This window comes from Furipterus horrens, unplaced genomic scaffold (genome assembly GCF_987537825.1).
Source record: "Furipterus horrens unplaced genomic scaffold, mFurHor1.1.pri manual_scaffold_13, whole genome shotgun sequence".
Classification (NCBI taxonomy): domain Eukaryota; kingdom Metazoa; phylum Chordata; class Mammalia; order Chiroptera; family Furipteridae; genus Furipterus; species Furipterus horrens.
In genome coordinates, this window is record NW_028327183.1 from 43,203,144 (window position 1) to 43,219,066 (window position 15,923).

At 48.8% G+C, this 15,923-nt stretch overlaps 2 protein-coding genes and 1 long non-coding RNA gene across 4 annotated transcripts in view; 1 reads left to right on the forward strand and 2 right to left on the reverse strand.

Moving 5' to 3' along the window:
* Nucleotides 1–2,054: 2,054 nt before the first annotated feature.
* Nucleotides 2,055–9,600, reverse strand: ZNF473 (zinc finger protein 473). The gene is made up of 3 exons (XM_090260752.1): nt 9,480–9,600; nt 6,155–6,241; nt 2,055–4,735 (listed from the first exon to the last, which is right to left on the reverse strand). The coding sequence occupies exons 1-3, from the start codon at nt 9,577–9,579 to the stop codon at nt 2,295–2,297; spliced, it is 2,628 nt and encodes an 875-aa protein (XP_090116878.1). The 5' UTR covers nt 9,580–9,600; the 3' UTR covers nt 2,055–2,294.
* Nucleotides 9,601–10,122: 522 nt separating this feature from the next.
* On the reverse strand, nt 10,123–15,115 carry LOC149994791 (uncharacterized). Of its 2 annotated transcripts, XR_016507787.1 has the most exons (4): nt 14,905–15,115; nt 14,081–14,688; nt 12,134–12,321; nt 10,123–10,190 (listed from the first exon to the last, which is right to left on the reverse strand). It is a non-coding gene; the product is annotated as an uncharacterized LOC149994791 (long non-coding RNA). The 2 variants fall into 2 exon arrangements; XR_016507786.1 differs by having other exon boundaries at nt 14,081–15,115.
* VRK3 (VRK serine/threonine kinase 3) overlaps nt 14,789–15,923 on the forward strand; it is a 31,576-nt gene continuing 30,441 nt past the window's right edge. Inside the window, exon 1 of the mRNA XM_090260753.1 lies at nt 14,789–14,837. The gene's annotated coding sequence lies outside the window, so the exon portion shown is untranslated. The remainder of the gene's footprint in view (nt 14,838–15,923) is intronic.

The following is a 15,923-nucleotide window of genomic DNA, read 5'->3' on the forward strand; positions in this document are numbered from 1 at the left end:
TGCTGTACATGCATACCGTGTATTTTCTCTTTAAATCAGTTTACCTTTTGCCCCTTAAATCATTTATTTTTAAAGAGGATTTCCTACCACTACCATGAATGGGAACCTATTACCTTTTATTAGAAAAGGAAAAAAAGCAGGGGGTTGAGGGGGCAGTAAAATAAATATCAAAAGACAGACGATATTGAATTCTAGCTAAAATTCTTGCCTGAGCCTGCGGCCACTCTGTCTCTACAGAGAAGAGTAAATACCATGCTGTCCATCTTTCTCCCTGATTAATTAGGACTGCAGTTGAATGGAAAAGTGTGGTCGAATGATGTACCAGAGAGTGGGCTGAAATTGTGTGGTTTCCCTCCGTCTTTGGCAAAGACTTAACTGCCCTCTTAAGGAATGGTTTTCACCACCTCAAGCCCTCCCCTAATAGAACATGAAAACTGGCAGGAACTCTGTCGTATGCCCAGTATCTGGCCAGGCATGTGGCGCCAGGCTAAGAGAAGAAATCGATACTTTTAAACTCAAAACTTTAATCAGAGAACCAACAATACACACCAGAAGGGCATTTCTACCCTGGCCCACAACACAGGTCATTAGTTACAGAAATTGCCATCCCCTCCCCTCCCGTGGCAGATTTTCCACAGGATCTCTGACCTGTGTGTGTGGTGTCAAAACTTCACTGAACACACTTCTAGGCTTAAGTTTCCACCTCTGCCCCACCCTGCAGCACTCTGTACTCTCCTTTGGCACAGAACAGGCCTGTCGCCCAGACCAGATCATGCACAGGGAGTTGGATATTTTGGCCATCAGAAAACCAGTGTGCTGCCCACTTTGCAGTGGGCCCAATGATCAACCATTAGGTTCCCAGTTTCAACAACAAAACCAACTAGAACTCCAGGCACAAGGTTTTAAAAGCCCAGGAGCACGGGGCACATACTCCTAACTTTTTTAGCACCAAGAACATGAAAGAGATTAAGTGTCCAATGTCTTCATAAGATTCTGATTGTGCTTCAGCAGACATGTGACTTGCTCATTTAGTGGGTAGGGCACGGAAGCCCAGAGATGAGGTGCCATCAAGAGGGACAAGGCTGTGTGGTTTCACGCAGTGAGTCTGCCGTAACACAGGCCTTGGCCACGGCGAGCTGCTGACGGCTCCAACAGGAAGACTTGTTTCCTCACAGGGTTCTCCAACAATCCTCAGTGGCCCCAGAACTTACTGTGATGTGAGGGAATGTGGCATTTTGAGAGGTCACTTGTCAACGAACAGTGCTCCCTATGAAAATGGGACCACCCATTTCCCTTGGATTCCAGAAACGTCGAAGCAAGGTCACGGCTTACCACCTTGATGTTTCCTGCCCTGGCGCCTAGCAAAACGCCTGGTAAGTGGTCAGCTTGGGAAAATGGTGCATGAAGAACATTCCAGCAACCCATCACAATTTTCACCCCCAAGCGCATCCTCTGTATGGTGTTAACCGTGACAATATCCAGTGCAGCTTTCCTGACTGAATCCAGCTGTTTCCAGTATCAATAACTCCCATGACAAATTGGGTTTCGTAAATATAACAAACAACTTTAAAAGCAGGAAAATTATGGGAAAAGGTGCATGTGAATGTGGAAAAGGTCTTTCTGAATGAGAGGTAGGCGAGGTTAGGAGTGGAAAGTTTTAGCTATTTGATATTAGTTTACATGTTCTTGGCTTTCTGTGGGCTAGTTAAGAAAATACTAGGACAGAGCAGAGGTGGAAGGAAGGAAAACGTTAGATCTAAAAAAAAAGACAAAAAACAAAGACTCATGTGCTGAGTTTGGGGTACCAAATTAAGCCAACAGCACTTTGTGGAGAAAAACTTAAAAAAAATTAAAGCACATTAACTGCTGTAAATAGAAATAGAGGGTTGCTAAGTCTTCTCTTCCTTTTAACATAAAAGAGTATATTTATATGTGATGCACATGCATAGCTCACACTTGGTGAGTACTTACTATGTGCTGGGCACTCAGTTCTAAGTGCTTTGCATCTATGTATCATCACAACAGCTCTCTGAGGTAGGTAACTATTATACACTGAGGCCCTGGGAGGTGCCATGGCTCTCTGTAGGTCACTGAGGTGGCAGAGGTGAGTTTAATTCAGCAGACTGGCTCCAGGGTCTACCTCTGAATTGGGATACTACACAGCTTTTTCTGTGTTTTCATTATTTTAGTAAAACTTGTGTGCACATTTTCTAGCCAATCTTTATTAATAAAGAGATTTATCTATTTCGCAGGGGGCAGTGGGAGGATGGACTCACCAGGTGCTGGTTTCAACTTTAGGTTTCAGATGTGAGGCCCTGCTGCCCCTTGGTGGCCACAGGGAGTATTGGTACTTTTGAGTGAACTTGTTGATGTCGGTGGAGACCTAAGTAGTAGTGAAAGGCTTTCTCACAGTGTTGACACTGATAGGACTTCTCTTGGGTGTGACTTCTCTGGTGCTGACTGAGGTGGGCACGGAGGCCAAAGACTTTCCCACACGTATCACAGATGTAAGGCTTCTCCCCAGTGTGAATTGTCTCATGCTGCCTCAGATTTGCTTTCTGGGAAAAGGTTTTCCCACAGGCAGCACACTGGTAGGGCTTCTCCCCGGTGTGAACTCTCATGTGAAGAGAAAGGCAGGAGCCCTGGCTGAAGGCTTTCCCACATTCCTGACAAACGTAAGGTTTTTCCTTGGTGTGAACTCTCTGGTGTCGAATGAGGGGAGCGTTCAGTCTAAAGGTTTTGCCACAGTCGCCACATTTATAAGGTTTCTCATGTGTGTGAATCTTCTGATGCTTAGAAAGGAGCCAGCGGTGTCTGAATGTTTTTCCACAGTCATTACACTCAAAATATGTCTTTCTGGTATGAGTTCTCTGATGCTGAAGAAGGTGCCTGCTGCGCAGAAAGACTCTGTCACACTGGTTACATTTAAAAGGTTTCTCCGCAGTGTGAATTAACTGATGTTCTGCGAGATACACACTGTGGCTGAAAGCCTTTCCACATTCATTACACTTAAAGGGGAGGTTGCTCTTGAGGCACTGATGTTTGGTGAGGGAGGTGCTGCGGATGAAGGCCTTCCCACAGTCTCTACATTTATATGGCTTCACTCCAGAATGGATTATCTCGTGGCGAATGAGTTGTGTACTTAGGACAAAAGCTTTCCCACACTGGTTACACTCAAAAGGCTTCTCCCTGGTGTGAAGCCTTTCATGCTGAGTCAGGTATTTGCTGCAGCTGAAAGTTTTCTCACATTTGTTACACTTATAGTGCTTCTCACCAGTCCCTGAATGCTCTTTTTGTTCTAGGTTCTGATTCAAGATCTTTCTGCTCTGGTCAAGTCCTTGTTTTTCTCGGGTGTGAATGCTCTGGTGGCTAGTTAGGGCCGAGCCGCAAACGAAGTGCTCACCACACTCCTGACATTCATAGCGGGTTTCCACATCATGGATTTTTTGGTGTTGAACAAGGTGTTCGCTATGGCTAAAGGTCTCCTTGCATTTGGCACAGCTGTAGGGCTTTTCTGTGGCATGAACAAACTGATGTCGAACCAGGTGGGAAGGCCGGTTGAAACTCTTGAGGCATTTGTCACATTTGTGGGGCCTGAATCCTGTGTGAATCCTCTGATGTTCAATCAGGTGGGTGTTCCTGTAGAAGGCTTTCCCACATTCATTGCATTTGTAAGGCTTCTCTCTACTGTGAACCCTTTGGTGGCTCTTTAGGGTCAAGTTATAGCTGAAGGTTTTCCCACACTCATCACACTTATAAGGCTTTTCTCCAGTGTGAACAGACTGGTGTTTGATGAGGGATGACTTCTGCCTGAAGGCCTTCCCACATTCCTGACACACAGAGGTAGTTTTTGCAGCATGACTTTTCTGGTGCTGTAAGAGGTATTTTTTAAAGTTGAAGGTGGCCTTGCATTTGGCACATTCATAGCGTTTCCGTGTGTGGGTCTTCTGATGCTGAGCAAGATGAATGGTCCGGTTAAAACTCTTGCCACACTCATTACACTTGTAGGATTTACCATCTTTGTGGGTTTTCTGCTGCTCAACAAGCTGTGAGCCAGGACCTGATGGATGGTCACTGTCTTGACTCTTACACGTGTTTTCTTCCCCATGAATTTTCTGATGCCACAGAAGGTGTGTGCTGTGACTAAAAGTTTTCCCGCACGTGTTACACACATAGGATCTGTAGACTGTATGAGTCGTTGGATACACTAGAAGGCAAAGACTCTGGTTGAAACCACTCTCATACTCTGGATTCCCAGTTGGTTTCTCCCCCATATGGCCAATCCAGTGCTGGATAAGATTGCAACTCTGGCTGAAGTTCTCATATTCACTACATTTATATGATTTCGCCCCTTCCTGGACACTATCCTGCTGACTCTGGGCAGGGTGGAAGTCGAGGTCATTTGTACATTCCTGAGACTCAGCTGGTGTCGGACTCTTCTGGGAAAGATCATGGGTCAGGGAATCCTCTCCTGTAACAAGGACAGATTCAGGACTGAGGCTGTTCTTGTGTTCAGGACTCTTGCACTCTGTGGGACTTGCCTTGTTGGTGACAACCTCAGAGCTCAGAGAACCGTCTAGATCTGCTAGAAAACTATCTAACCAGCTCTCACTCCCACAGGCCTCTTCCGAGTTCGAGTTCCAGAGGCTATTGTTGGAAAGCATCTCCATAAACTCCTCACAGAGTTCTTCTTCTGGGACTTCCTGTGGCAGAGAGATCTCAGCCTCAGCTGCGTCTGAGAGAAGTGTAAATGTCTTCTGTTCCCCTGGGTGAAAAGACAGGAGTTGCAGGGTGAGGACACAAGACAAGAAAGAGAACAGGGTATGGGTCCTGAGTCAAGCCTGTCCATTAAGGGCACGAAGAAGAGGCCAGAATGGTGATCCAGCTGGAATGGGCATCACAGAAAACAAGGAACCCATGTCCAAAGGAGTTAAGATAGGAGCTGGGCAACCGCAAGGCCTCCACAGGGAAGTTGGGGGGCCTCTTGGCAGATATGTCCCACCATCACCCTCATCAGCTGAGGCCTACTTCTTAGAGAACCTCATCAAAGGAGAAGAGATTCAAAAACAAAGGCTCTATCTGCCCTGGCTGGTGTGGCTCAGTGGACTGAGTGCCAGCATGCGAACCAAAAGGCTGCAGGTTCAATTTCCAGTCAGGACACGTGCCTGGGTTGTGGGCCAGGTCCCCCGGTGGGGGGCGGGGAGGGTTGTGAGAGGCAACCACAGTGATGTTTCTCACCCTCTCTTTCTCCCTCCTTTACCCTCTCTCTAAAAATAAACAAATAAAATCTTTTTAAAAGAAAAGGCTCTATCTGCTTGTTCATAAAGGCATGGCTCCACATGCTTGGAAACAGCCTATGCTGAAGTGGCAGGAATAGAAATCCAAGAGAGCAGATATCTGTACTGGGGTTAGTCACCTACGTGAAAACACCATAGGAGGCTACAGAGGACTCACACTCACGAGCTCCCGGGATGAGCCAAGAACAGAGCTGCAGGTTGACCAACCTGTGGAGCCACTACTCTGGCTTCTGGCTCAGAGGCCCTCCTCCTATTACTGAGCAAGCCAAGAGGAAAGCCTGTCATGCCCTAGGCAAGGCCCCTGCCTCTTCTTTCTCCCACTGGGAACACCTTGACCAGCATCACACCGGGGAGTCTTCACTACTTAAAACTGATTCTCCTGGGGGAACTGGCCTGGGAAAGGGCAGAGCAAATGCCCAGGCTTGAGCTGTGCCATCTGCTGTGCTCCGTGGGCCTAGAAGGAGGACTGGGGCTGTACAAAGGGGTTGGGACAAACAGGTAGTCTAGGGTGTCCACAGTATTCAGGGGACATGAGGCAGGAAAATGGAGACCGGCTTGGGGAATGGAAGGCCACCATCTGCTGAGTCTGGAAGGACAAAGGAGGGGACAGAGGAAAGGCACCGGGACGGCCATGTACTGAATGCTGAGGTTGAGACAAGGTGCACATGCTGAGTGACAGTCTGGGTCCCTGTTGGGAAAAGGGGACAGAAACCAGTGTGTGGAAGACTGAAGCCCAGAGGCTGGGGGTCTGGATGGTTGGGTACCACAGAGGACACATAGAGGACACACAGAAGGCCATGCCCCAGGACCCCACCACCCTCCCACTGGGTGCTGGTGGCCCCTCCCCACCCACTCACCAGGGCCTGTCACTTCTGGACTTTCTCTCAGCGGGGCCTCTGGCTCTCCCGCGCCATCTAGATCAATCTGGTTGGATCCGAGAGGGTCTGCAGGGAGAGAACAGCATTGTTGTCAGCCAGGATGTGGAGGGTATCCAGCCGCTCAGCAGAAACCTCTGGCTCTCCTGACTATTTGGTGCTTTATCCAGATGCTGCACTGGCTGACTCCGGGGAAGCCTGCCCTGCAGGGCTGCTGGTCCAGTGGAAGAGGGCCTCAGACAGGCATAGTCCAGGAAGGTCAGAGCTATGACAGCGGGGGATGTGGACATAGGACTTGCAATAGCTCAAGGGATGAGCAGAGCTTGCCCAGTAAAGAGGCCCACAATTACTCAACCATTCGTGGTTCACTCATTCACCTAAGGACCACACATCGACCGAGGCCTCCACGGGTTGGGTCCTGTGACAGATGATGTGGGGGTCCTAGAGCTGAAGCAGTCCTGCACACTGCCCTCCCCCAACTTCCTCAAGGAAGGGAGCAGAGTCACAATCCAGAGGAAAGGCCACTGTTGGCTTTGAAGATGAAAGAAGGGGCCATAAGGCAAGCAGTGCAGGAGCCTTCTAGAAGCTGCAAGTGGGCAAGGAAACAGATTCTCCCCTGGGGGCCAGCCCCCCAACACCTTGATTTTAGCCCAGTCAGATCCATTTTTAAGTTGTGATCTGCAGAACTGTAAGAATAAATGTGTTGTGCCTTGGCCAGGTAGTTTGGTTAAAGCATCAGCCAAAGACTCCAGGGTTGCAAGTTCGATCCCTAGTCAGGGCACGGAGGAGAATCAACCAATGAATGCATCCATGAGTGGAACAACAGATCAATTTTCTCACTCTCTGTCCTTTCCTCTCTCTCTAAAATCAATGAATAAAAATTTTTTAAAAATGTGTTGTTTTAAGCTACTAGATTTGTGTGGCATTTGTAGAAGCAGCCATAGGAAACTCAGACACACACACAGATGTGTAGGGGTGTCAAAGGAAATGCATTTCTACTGCAGGCTGAAGTTGAAAAGTTGCAGACACTGAGACTGGACCTCCTCTAAGCTGTTTCTATAGCACATATTGGGTACAGTTTTGAGAAAACCTGTCCCAATGTGATAAAAGTACATAAAATATAGTTTCTCGTATGTAATCTTTTTCTTTTTATCATCTTTTGGAATAAATTCTTCTGTTTTTGAAAAACAAACAACTGAGAAGCTAGAGAAAGGGAAATAAGTTGATCTGGCCAAACTGAATAATATGGAACTGGGACACTGTGACCCTGGAGTGGCACAAGTCCCAACCAGAGTCTCACTCATGCCATTTGCTTACTGTGAGATGCTGGTGGTCACAGCCTGGTGAAAAGGGCTAACCGTGCAGGCTGGAAGCTCTCCTAGAAAAAGCCTGCTCGCAAGGCTGGTGTCTAGGAACCTGGATTTCAGGAGAGTTCCAGCATTTGCTAACCAATCAGAGGGGATCCCTGTGCCTGAACTCTTCTTCAGATCACCTGCTTTCCTTATGAGGGTCTGGAATGTTGGTGTGTTCCAGGCAGAGGGTGCCTGCATGACCAGCCCTGGGTGTGGAGTCTCTGAGGAGCGTCCCTGGTCACCAACATTTCACATGTGCTGTCACACCTCTTGCTGGGAGAATTGTGTCCTGTGTGACTCCATGGGGAGGAGATCCTGGAAATTGGCACTAGTCTCCCGTGCACTTCTCTCCACATGCCTACCCCCTTTACTGACTGAGCTGTGTGTCCTTTTGCTCTGATGGATCACGGCATGAGTACAGCTATATGCTGAGTCCTGCACATCCTCCTAGTAAATCACCAAACCTGGGGGTGGTCTTCGGAACCTAAACGCAGCTGTGCAAAGGACTTCCCCCTCTTTGAATATGGTTAAGAAAGGTCAGCCCTGGCTGGTGTGGCTCAGTGGACTGAGTGCCAGCCTGCAAACTGAAAGGTTCCCGGTTTGATTCCCGGTCGGGGCACGCGCCTGGGTTGAGGGCCAGGTCCCCGGCTGGGGCACGCAAAAGCCAACCAATCAATGTATCTCTCGCACATCGATGTTTCTCTCTCCCTCTCTCTCCCTCCCCTCCCCTCTCTCTAAAAGTAAATAAATAAAATCTTTAAATAAAAAAGAAAGAAAGCTCAGAACAGGGACAAACTTCCTCATGGGGTGACTGGGAGATTGAAGGAGTGAGTTATACAGACTAATGCAGCCTAGGACCTGGCTCCTGACACAGTATCTCTCATTATTCATTCATTTATTAACTTAGGAGTCATTTACTGAGTCCCCATAGTACTGCTGGTTGCAGATGCTGGGGTACACCAGGGAGCAGCACAGGTGCCCTTGCAGGGGCTTCAGCCATTCCTTATAAGGAATTCCAGTTATCCCCTAAGGGCCCCATTGCCTAAGGCCTGTAAAAGTTTGCAAATGTCTACTGCTGGCATTAAGTAATTGCCTCTTAGAGGCTTTTCTCTTGCAGAGAATCCGGCCTTTTTGCAGAGCTGTCTGTCCCACAGAGAATCCCGATAAGCAGCCGACTACAACTGAAGATAACCCCATAAACCTTGTCCCTGTTGCTGCCAGATGTCACATACACACCTACCTGCAGCTGTCGCACCCCCACCTCCTGCCAGGGTTGTTTTCCCCCCGAAGGAAAAGACCCTATATAAACCCTGCCCTAAACCGCATTCGGGGTCGGCGCCATTTTGGAGACATGGTCTCGGCCTGGCCACCAGCAATAAACCCTTTGCTTTCCTTATCCACTGTCTCCAAGTGGTTTATTCTCGCTGAATCTGCCGTAACACCCCCAGGCAGCTCCCATGTGGAAGGAAGAGACAGATTATAAAAGGAGCAGTTAGAAAATGAAGGAGGGGTGATGAGCTAAGTGGGAGAGAGGAGGGCGTGCTAATGGGGTTGCAATTTCAGTCTTGGGAAGCCCCAAGACGAGGAAGGGACAAGAGTCTTCTGGGCAGAGGCGAGAACAAATGTGAAGACCCCAAAGTGTCAGGATGAGGAATCACCCTATAACGATAAGGGAAGTGTTGCTGAGCTGCAATAGCAGATGGGCTGGATCCGGGCTTGTCAGCCCTGCCACCACTGACATTTGGGGTCAGGTAATCCTTGGTTGTGGGGGTTGTCCTTGCATTCTAGGATGTGTCACCAGGCGTTACCGATGTCCCCTGGGGGGAAGACTCAGCCAGCTGAGCACTGCTGAGCTGGATTATGCTGGTTCTGACGTGTTCAGGCGCTGGGAGTTCATCCTGGGAGTGAGAGGGAGCCACAGAGGACCACCAAGCAGGGCCGGCGTGCATACTCACTCAGCAAGAAGAGGTCCTGGTAGTTGTCCAGTGCTGTGTCCCAGAACAGGTTCCCCTGGTCCAGCCCCGGCTGGTCCCAGTCGTCCAAAGTGAAGTCCATGGTCACGTCCTTGAGGTTCACAAATTACTGAAACACGACACACTGTCAGTGACTCCAGGGCTGGGGTGAGGGAGGGGCCCAGCGGTTCACTAGGTGCACCCCCTGCCCCCACCAATGTGCCAGGCCTTTTGCAAAAATTGTCTTGTGAGACCCAAGAGATTAGATGTCCCCATATTTTGTAGGCAAGGACAGAGTCTCGGAGAAGGGACATAGGCAGGACTTAAACCCAGGTCTGCCTGATCCTAAGATCCATTTATTTCTGGCTTTTGCTTTTTCAGTGTTTGTTTAAGATTTGAAGTTTTTATTATGGAAAATTTCAAACATACACCCAAATAGAGATATGCATGCAACACAGCCATCGCCCAGCTTCCATCCCCATCCCAGTAACCCGTCTGTTTTGTTCAGTAAGCCTCTTTCCCCACTTTATTTCATTTTTTTTATAGAGGCGAAAATATTTCAAAGTTAATCCCAGGTGACATCAGACTTCACCTGTGAATACTTCAGTATTAACAAAGAACCCCTAACTCACTGCATACGTACACCGTATCCAAAGTCAGTATTCAGATTTGTCTTGCCCTTCAATGGTGGTTTTTTTGTCCCCAATTTTTTTCCTGTGGAAAAATACATATAAAATCTACCATCTTAACCAATTTGAGTGTGCAGTTCAGTGGCATTAAGTACACTGTTGTACAACCACCCCCACCATCCATCTCCAGAAAGCTCTTCAACTTGCAAAATTAAAACCATGTCCCCATTAAACACTAACTTTCCATTTCCCCTGTCCCCAGCCCATCACCCACCATTCTGCTTTCTGTCTCTTTGATTTTGACTAGGTTCAATGGTATGTTGGGTTTTTTTTTACACTTTAGAAAAAGATTTTATTTATTTTTAGAGAGAGGAGAAGGGAGGAAGAAAGAGAGGGAAACAAACATCAATGTGCGGTTGCCTCTCACACCCCCAACTGGGGACCTGGCCCACAACCCAGGCACGTGCCCTGACTGGGAATCAAACTGTTGACCTTTGGTTTGCAGGCCGGTGCTCAATCCACTGAACCACACCAGCCAAGGCCAATGGTATGTTTTTATAGTTGGCTTGTTAGAATCAGAAACCGAGGAGGCCTATGCTCTGTACTGGGGTGATATGCTTTGGAAAGTTTTTAAAATCTACACCTGCATCTTCTGCCCTTTTCATTCCATGCTCCTCATTTAGTGTGCTATGTTCTGGACGTGGTGCTTCCTGTTGGTGTCATTTAGCCGCTCCTCTGCCTGATGCATTTCCTGGGAACCAGTCAGTGGAGCAGCAGCCTGATTAGATTTAGTACAACACTGAGGGGACAAGAGCCCTCACATGTGATGCTGGATCCACTTCGGGTGGTGTGACGGCAGCAGCACCTGGCTGCCACTTTTAGTGATGCCGTCCATCTTTTTTAAAAGTTCCCAGTGAGTAGGTGTTTAGAATAAAACCTCAAATCCTAGAGAAGAACTGACAACAAAAAGTGGCACCCTTCCCCAGCACCCTGTGTCCACATGAACCCATGGCTGTCTGGCGTGTTCCTTCCAGACCTCCCATCTACACACACAAACGCGTTTCAAGCAAGAATGAAACCTGAGTCTTTAGTTTGGGTCTGAGGCGTGGCCCCACTAACCTCCTCTGTGGGTGACCTTTGACAATTAAGTCACACGCACCCTTCAGAGCCCTGATTTCTACCCCCATCTCATAGGCCTGTGCTAGGAAGTGACTGAGATGCTGCTGGGAAGCTCCTGCCTCATTCCCAGCACAGGAAGGACTCAACCAACCGGCAGTTGTGTCTGGTCTGGAGGGGCTGATGGACGTGGGCAGGGACAACCACATCCGGGTAAGTTCCTTCTAGAGAAGGCAGCAGGCAGTGCTGTGGGAGACCAGGCTGGGGAGAGCTCTGGAAAGGTGGGGCTGAGCTGGTCTTAAAGGATGTGTAAGACTTCCCGGCCAGAGCTGGGAGGCAGGGCAACCTAGCAGAGGGAAGAGCCTGAGAGAAAGCTGGGAAGCTGGAAAGCACAGTGGGACTTTTTACTACAAGCCCAAGAAGGGAGTATGGCCTGTGTGAGGAAAAGGGGAGATAAGATGCCGTGGAGGGGGCAGGATCCAGGTCATGCAGGAATAAGCTGAGAAACCTGGATTTTCATCCCATAAGCAAGAAGGATTCCTGGAAGAGTACTGAGCAGGAGAGTAAGAACTTGAGAGTTTTACTTTAAGATTGCTCAGGGTGCCCTGGCTGGGTGGCTCAGTTAGTTGGAGCATCATCCTGTACACCAAAAGGTTGAGGGTTCAGTCCCTACGGGTGGCAATCAATCAATGTTTCTCTCTCACATTAGTGTCATGCACGCGTGTGCTTGAGTTCTCTCTCTCTCTCTCTACCTTCCTCTCTTTCTCAAATCAATAAACATATCCTAAGGTGAGAATTAAAAAAGAAAAAGATCGCTCAGGGCTACCAGAGGACCATGAGCCCAGAACAAAGGCAGGCCAACTGTGCAGCTTTTGGGGATGATCCGTTAGAATGAAGGGACCCTCAACTCACCTCAGTAATAGCCGACTAGGCCCAGCAGCCTAGTTTAAGCTCCCCCTCCATGTTCCCAGTTGGCAGAGCTGCAGGAAGGACAAAGAAACTGGGAGAAAGTCTTCCTTCCTTCTAGGATGGATTTCCTGGCCATGCTGAATGAGCCCCCAAGATGTTCAGAAGTGAGATGAGTCAGAACATCAGTGTCCCTGCAGGGATCACAATTGTTATTTATTGAAACTACCCCGGTCCCAAGTTTCCCAAGTGCTTCAGAGCTGACAAAGCAACTTCACAACCATTCTTAGCACTTGTCACAATCAGTAAAGACACACCTGGGACCTCTGTCTTGCACAGGGCTGTGTCCTAGCACAGCATAGAATAGCTGCTAACACATGTGTCTCTAATTCAACCCTTGGGACAGTGCTTCTGAGAATCTGGATTATCTATTGTCTCTAGGAGTTGAGTCCAAGTGAGTTGGCCTCCAAACTGTTGCTATTTCAACAGCAGCAAGAGTTCTTCAACTTTCTTTTTTAACCATGACCCACAGTAACAAAGTCTACATCGTGACTGTTCATTCACATACATCATTAAACAAAAGCTTTATTAAAAAAATTATGCTCACTGCCCAACTATTTTCATGACCCACAATATGCAAAACACTGTAGCAGGGGGGCTTTTTTTTTACATTTGTACCCACTGTGAATTTCCTAAGGGATGATATATCTATGGAGCACTGAAAACACTCCATGTCACAAAGCAGCAGGGTGACTTAAAGACATAGGCTCACAATTCTTACTAAGGCTCTGGGGCCAACTGTGCTTTGAAATTCGAAAATTTTCAGATTTTAAAAAGCTCATATACATTCATACAATATATTTCATTAGAATCTCAGTGCCATGTAGGACAGGCAGCATTTTGCAATTAAATACTTCAGTATTTCTAGAGTGAAGGGTATAAATATTAATGCTAGGTATGATAATTAAAGGTTTGGGCACGAAATTTATGGGGGAAAAAAAAAAGCCTTCAGAGCTTTCTAGATTTTGTGATTGCAGATAAGGCAATGTGGTATAGCAGTAAGGGCTAACATTTACTCTCAATGATTTTCTTCAGCTGACAGAGGAAAGCCTCAACTTGTGGGTATAATTCAGTCCACAGTGTTGGCAAATACGAGGTTTTGAAAGAAAATTACTGGGATATTTCACCTATAAATTCAATCTCCAGCTTCTGAAAAAAAATCCTAGGATTTGGCCATGCCGGTCTGCGTTCCAAAAACCAGAGTCTCAAAACCAGAACTTAATCCATAAATTGGCGGGAAAACCTAACCGGAATTGCCACGGGCAATGTGTAGTCCGTTCGGTGAGTATTCACGCCTTTCCTGGCAGAAATACTCGATTTCCAAAAATTGTCCCCTACTGGGGGAGGTGGGGTTGCCTAATTTTGAAATATGCACCCTAATTTGTAAAGTCTGATGCCCGAGATGATCCAGGTGCCCAGGGCACCCGATAACACCGGGGAGCTACACCGACCTCTCAGTGCTGCAGCGGAGGTCGGAGGAGAAAATGCGAGGGCAGCCCGGCGCCCGGCTCACAGAAAGCGCTCAAATAAATGTCCGACCCTGTGGCCTCCTGAAAGAACTCCCATTCATTCGCCCCTCAAGGTCCTGCGCCGCCCTACCAACAACTTCAAGCAACCCACGCTCTCCGGCCTCGGCTTCCTCACCCCCTAATAAAGAGAAGCGGAATCGCTCCTCTCAGGGCTGCCGACGAGGACCGGAAAACACTTAAAGAGCCTGGCCCGTCCGTAACAGGCTCCGAACAAGGGTTCAAGGGTCCACCTAGTCCTTCCGCCCAAAGTAACTTTGCCGCAGACGCCACCGGCGCATTCCGTTACCCCTCAGGGAAGACCGCGCAGCCCCCTCAGCCCGCGCCTCCAGCGTCCTCAGGAAACCCAGTCCCGGCGTCTCCTCACCTCTGCCGTCCGCGGAGTTAACAGACGCGACCCCAGCCCGCGGGCGCCGGAGACGGAATTCCTCTCACGCGTACTCCGTCATGACCACTTTCACTGCCCCGTGAATTTACTCGGAATTTTTCCTCACAGGACCCTCCGCGCCAGTTTCCCAAAAGGGCTGTGCGGACGGACCCCTTCCCGGGTCTTCCTTTAGGGGTCCCGCGGAGCACTTTGAAAAGTCTAAACGGAGTCGGGATGAGGAGGCAACCGGGTATTGTAGTCCAGCGTTTATTCTGTGGAAGAACAACCTAATCAGCCTTCCGACTTCTCTAGAAGGGGAGGCTTTTGATTTCTCAAAGGGGCAGCCAGAAGGTTGCCATAGAAACACGTTGAGGCAAATCGGACTGCTACGAAGACACGGGGACCAGGAGAAATTGAGGCGGGAGAAATAATGTAACCTCTGCTGATTGGCAGAGAGATACTCCGTAGTTTATTCCTCTTTACGATTGGTTCCACGTTGGCACATGCGCAGTAGAACCAGGCAGCTTTCCAAAGGAGGAAAGATGAGCCATCAGGGAATAACCCCACCCCCAGCCTCGAGTCAGACGGCTGGCCTGCCGCGAAGGCGTCTGGGAAAGAGAGTTCTGTGGTAGTCACAGGCCATTGTAGTCGGGAGGTCAGCCGCGCCTGCGCGGGCGCAGTCCTGCCTCCGGGCAGAGAATGCGCGCGCAGAGCCTTCCCCCCCCCCAGCGGAAGTTTATGCAGGGCTTCTAAGAAGGTGAGTCTCAGTCCCCGAGGTGGGTCCGAGGGCCTAACTCTGACTCTTTGTTCTCCATCCCGCTCACCAAGTCTAGAAGTGAGGGGAAGACGAGGCTTAGCAGGGGGAAGTCGCTTGATACCCTACGCACGATTCGCTCGCGTTGCCTGTGACGTCAGCACGACCCTTTGTGAGAGGCGGGGACCCCGGTGGCAGGTTTTGGGATGAGAGAAGCTTCTGGTCGCCGGGATAATTGGCCCATCTTTGCGGTCCCAAGCCAGTTTCGGCTCCCCGCGGTGGGCGTGGCTACGAGTGATAGGCGGAGCTAGTGGAGAGTTTGACACGCCCCTCGTCACGTCATCCCTGGTTTCTTAGAGCGGGGCTGAGGCGAGTCATGATTTTCTAAACGACTGTCCTACCTGCGCTGCGGTGGAGTCTTAGCCTTTAGCTCTTTTACTGTGCTGTGTCAGAGCCTTTCAGAAGGGACACAGTATTTAACACATAGGAGATGTTCAGTATATATGTGTTGAATAAGTAAAATAAATGGATGAACGAGCGGTAAAGACTAATCTGAATGTCGGAGTCTTGGATTTTAGTCCCGAACTATCCATGTAACCATGGATAGGCGACTTCAGCCCTCTGAGACTCCTTTCTTCCAACCGTATTTATTGCGCGGTTACCATAGCACTATCTCCATCTGACCTGCTAAATAGTTACTCGCTCCCTGATTATCATGGTTCTCCCCACCCACAGAACGGGAGCTTTGTCAGGTGAAGAACCCTGTTTTTTTTTCTTTGTCGCTGTAGCCCAGGCGATCGGCAAATACAGCCATACCTCGGTACTCATCAGCTTCAGAGCTCGTGAAACCCTGCACTCAGTTGCATTTTGAGGAGAAAAAAAAATGTGTCAGCACTCGGAGCTTGTTTGGGACTCACCACACTTGCTAGAACTTACATGAGTCACGACGCCACCCCGCAAGAGAAAATGCTTATATTCGGTACTCATACTACGAGCTCTGGAACGAATTACCACTGAGTACCGAGGTACCACTGTAGTAGGAATGGAGTGAATAATTATTGAATGAATGAATGAAATTAGCACATGCTG

What these genes read in the sequence shown, in the direction of transcription:
- ZNF473 (XM_090260752.1), bottom strand. Translation starts at nt 9,579, where the DNA reads ATGGACTTCACTTTGGACGACTGGGACCAGCCGGGGCTGGACCAGGGG. An exon ending in CCAGGACCTCTTCTTGCTGA is followed by an intron (nt 6,242 to 9,479) that starts GTGAGTATGCAC and finishes CTCTCCCTGCAG; the next exon opens with ACCCTCTCGGATCCAACCAG. An exon ending in TCCAGAAGTGACAGGCCCTG is followed by an intron (nt 4,736 to 6,154) that starts GTGAGTGGGTGG and finishes CACTTCTCTCAG; the next exon opens with ACGCAGCTGAGGCTGAGATC.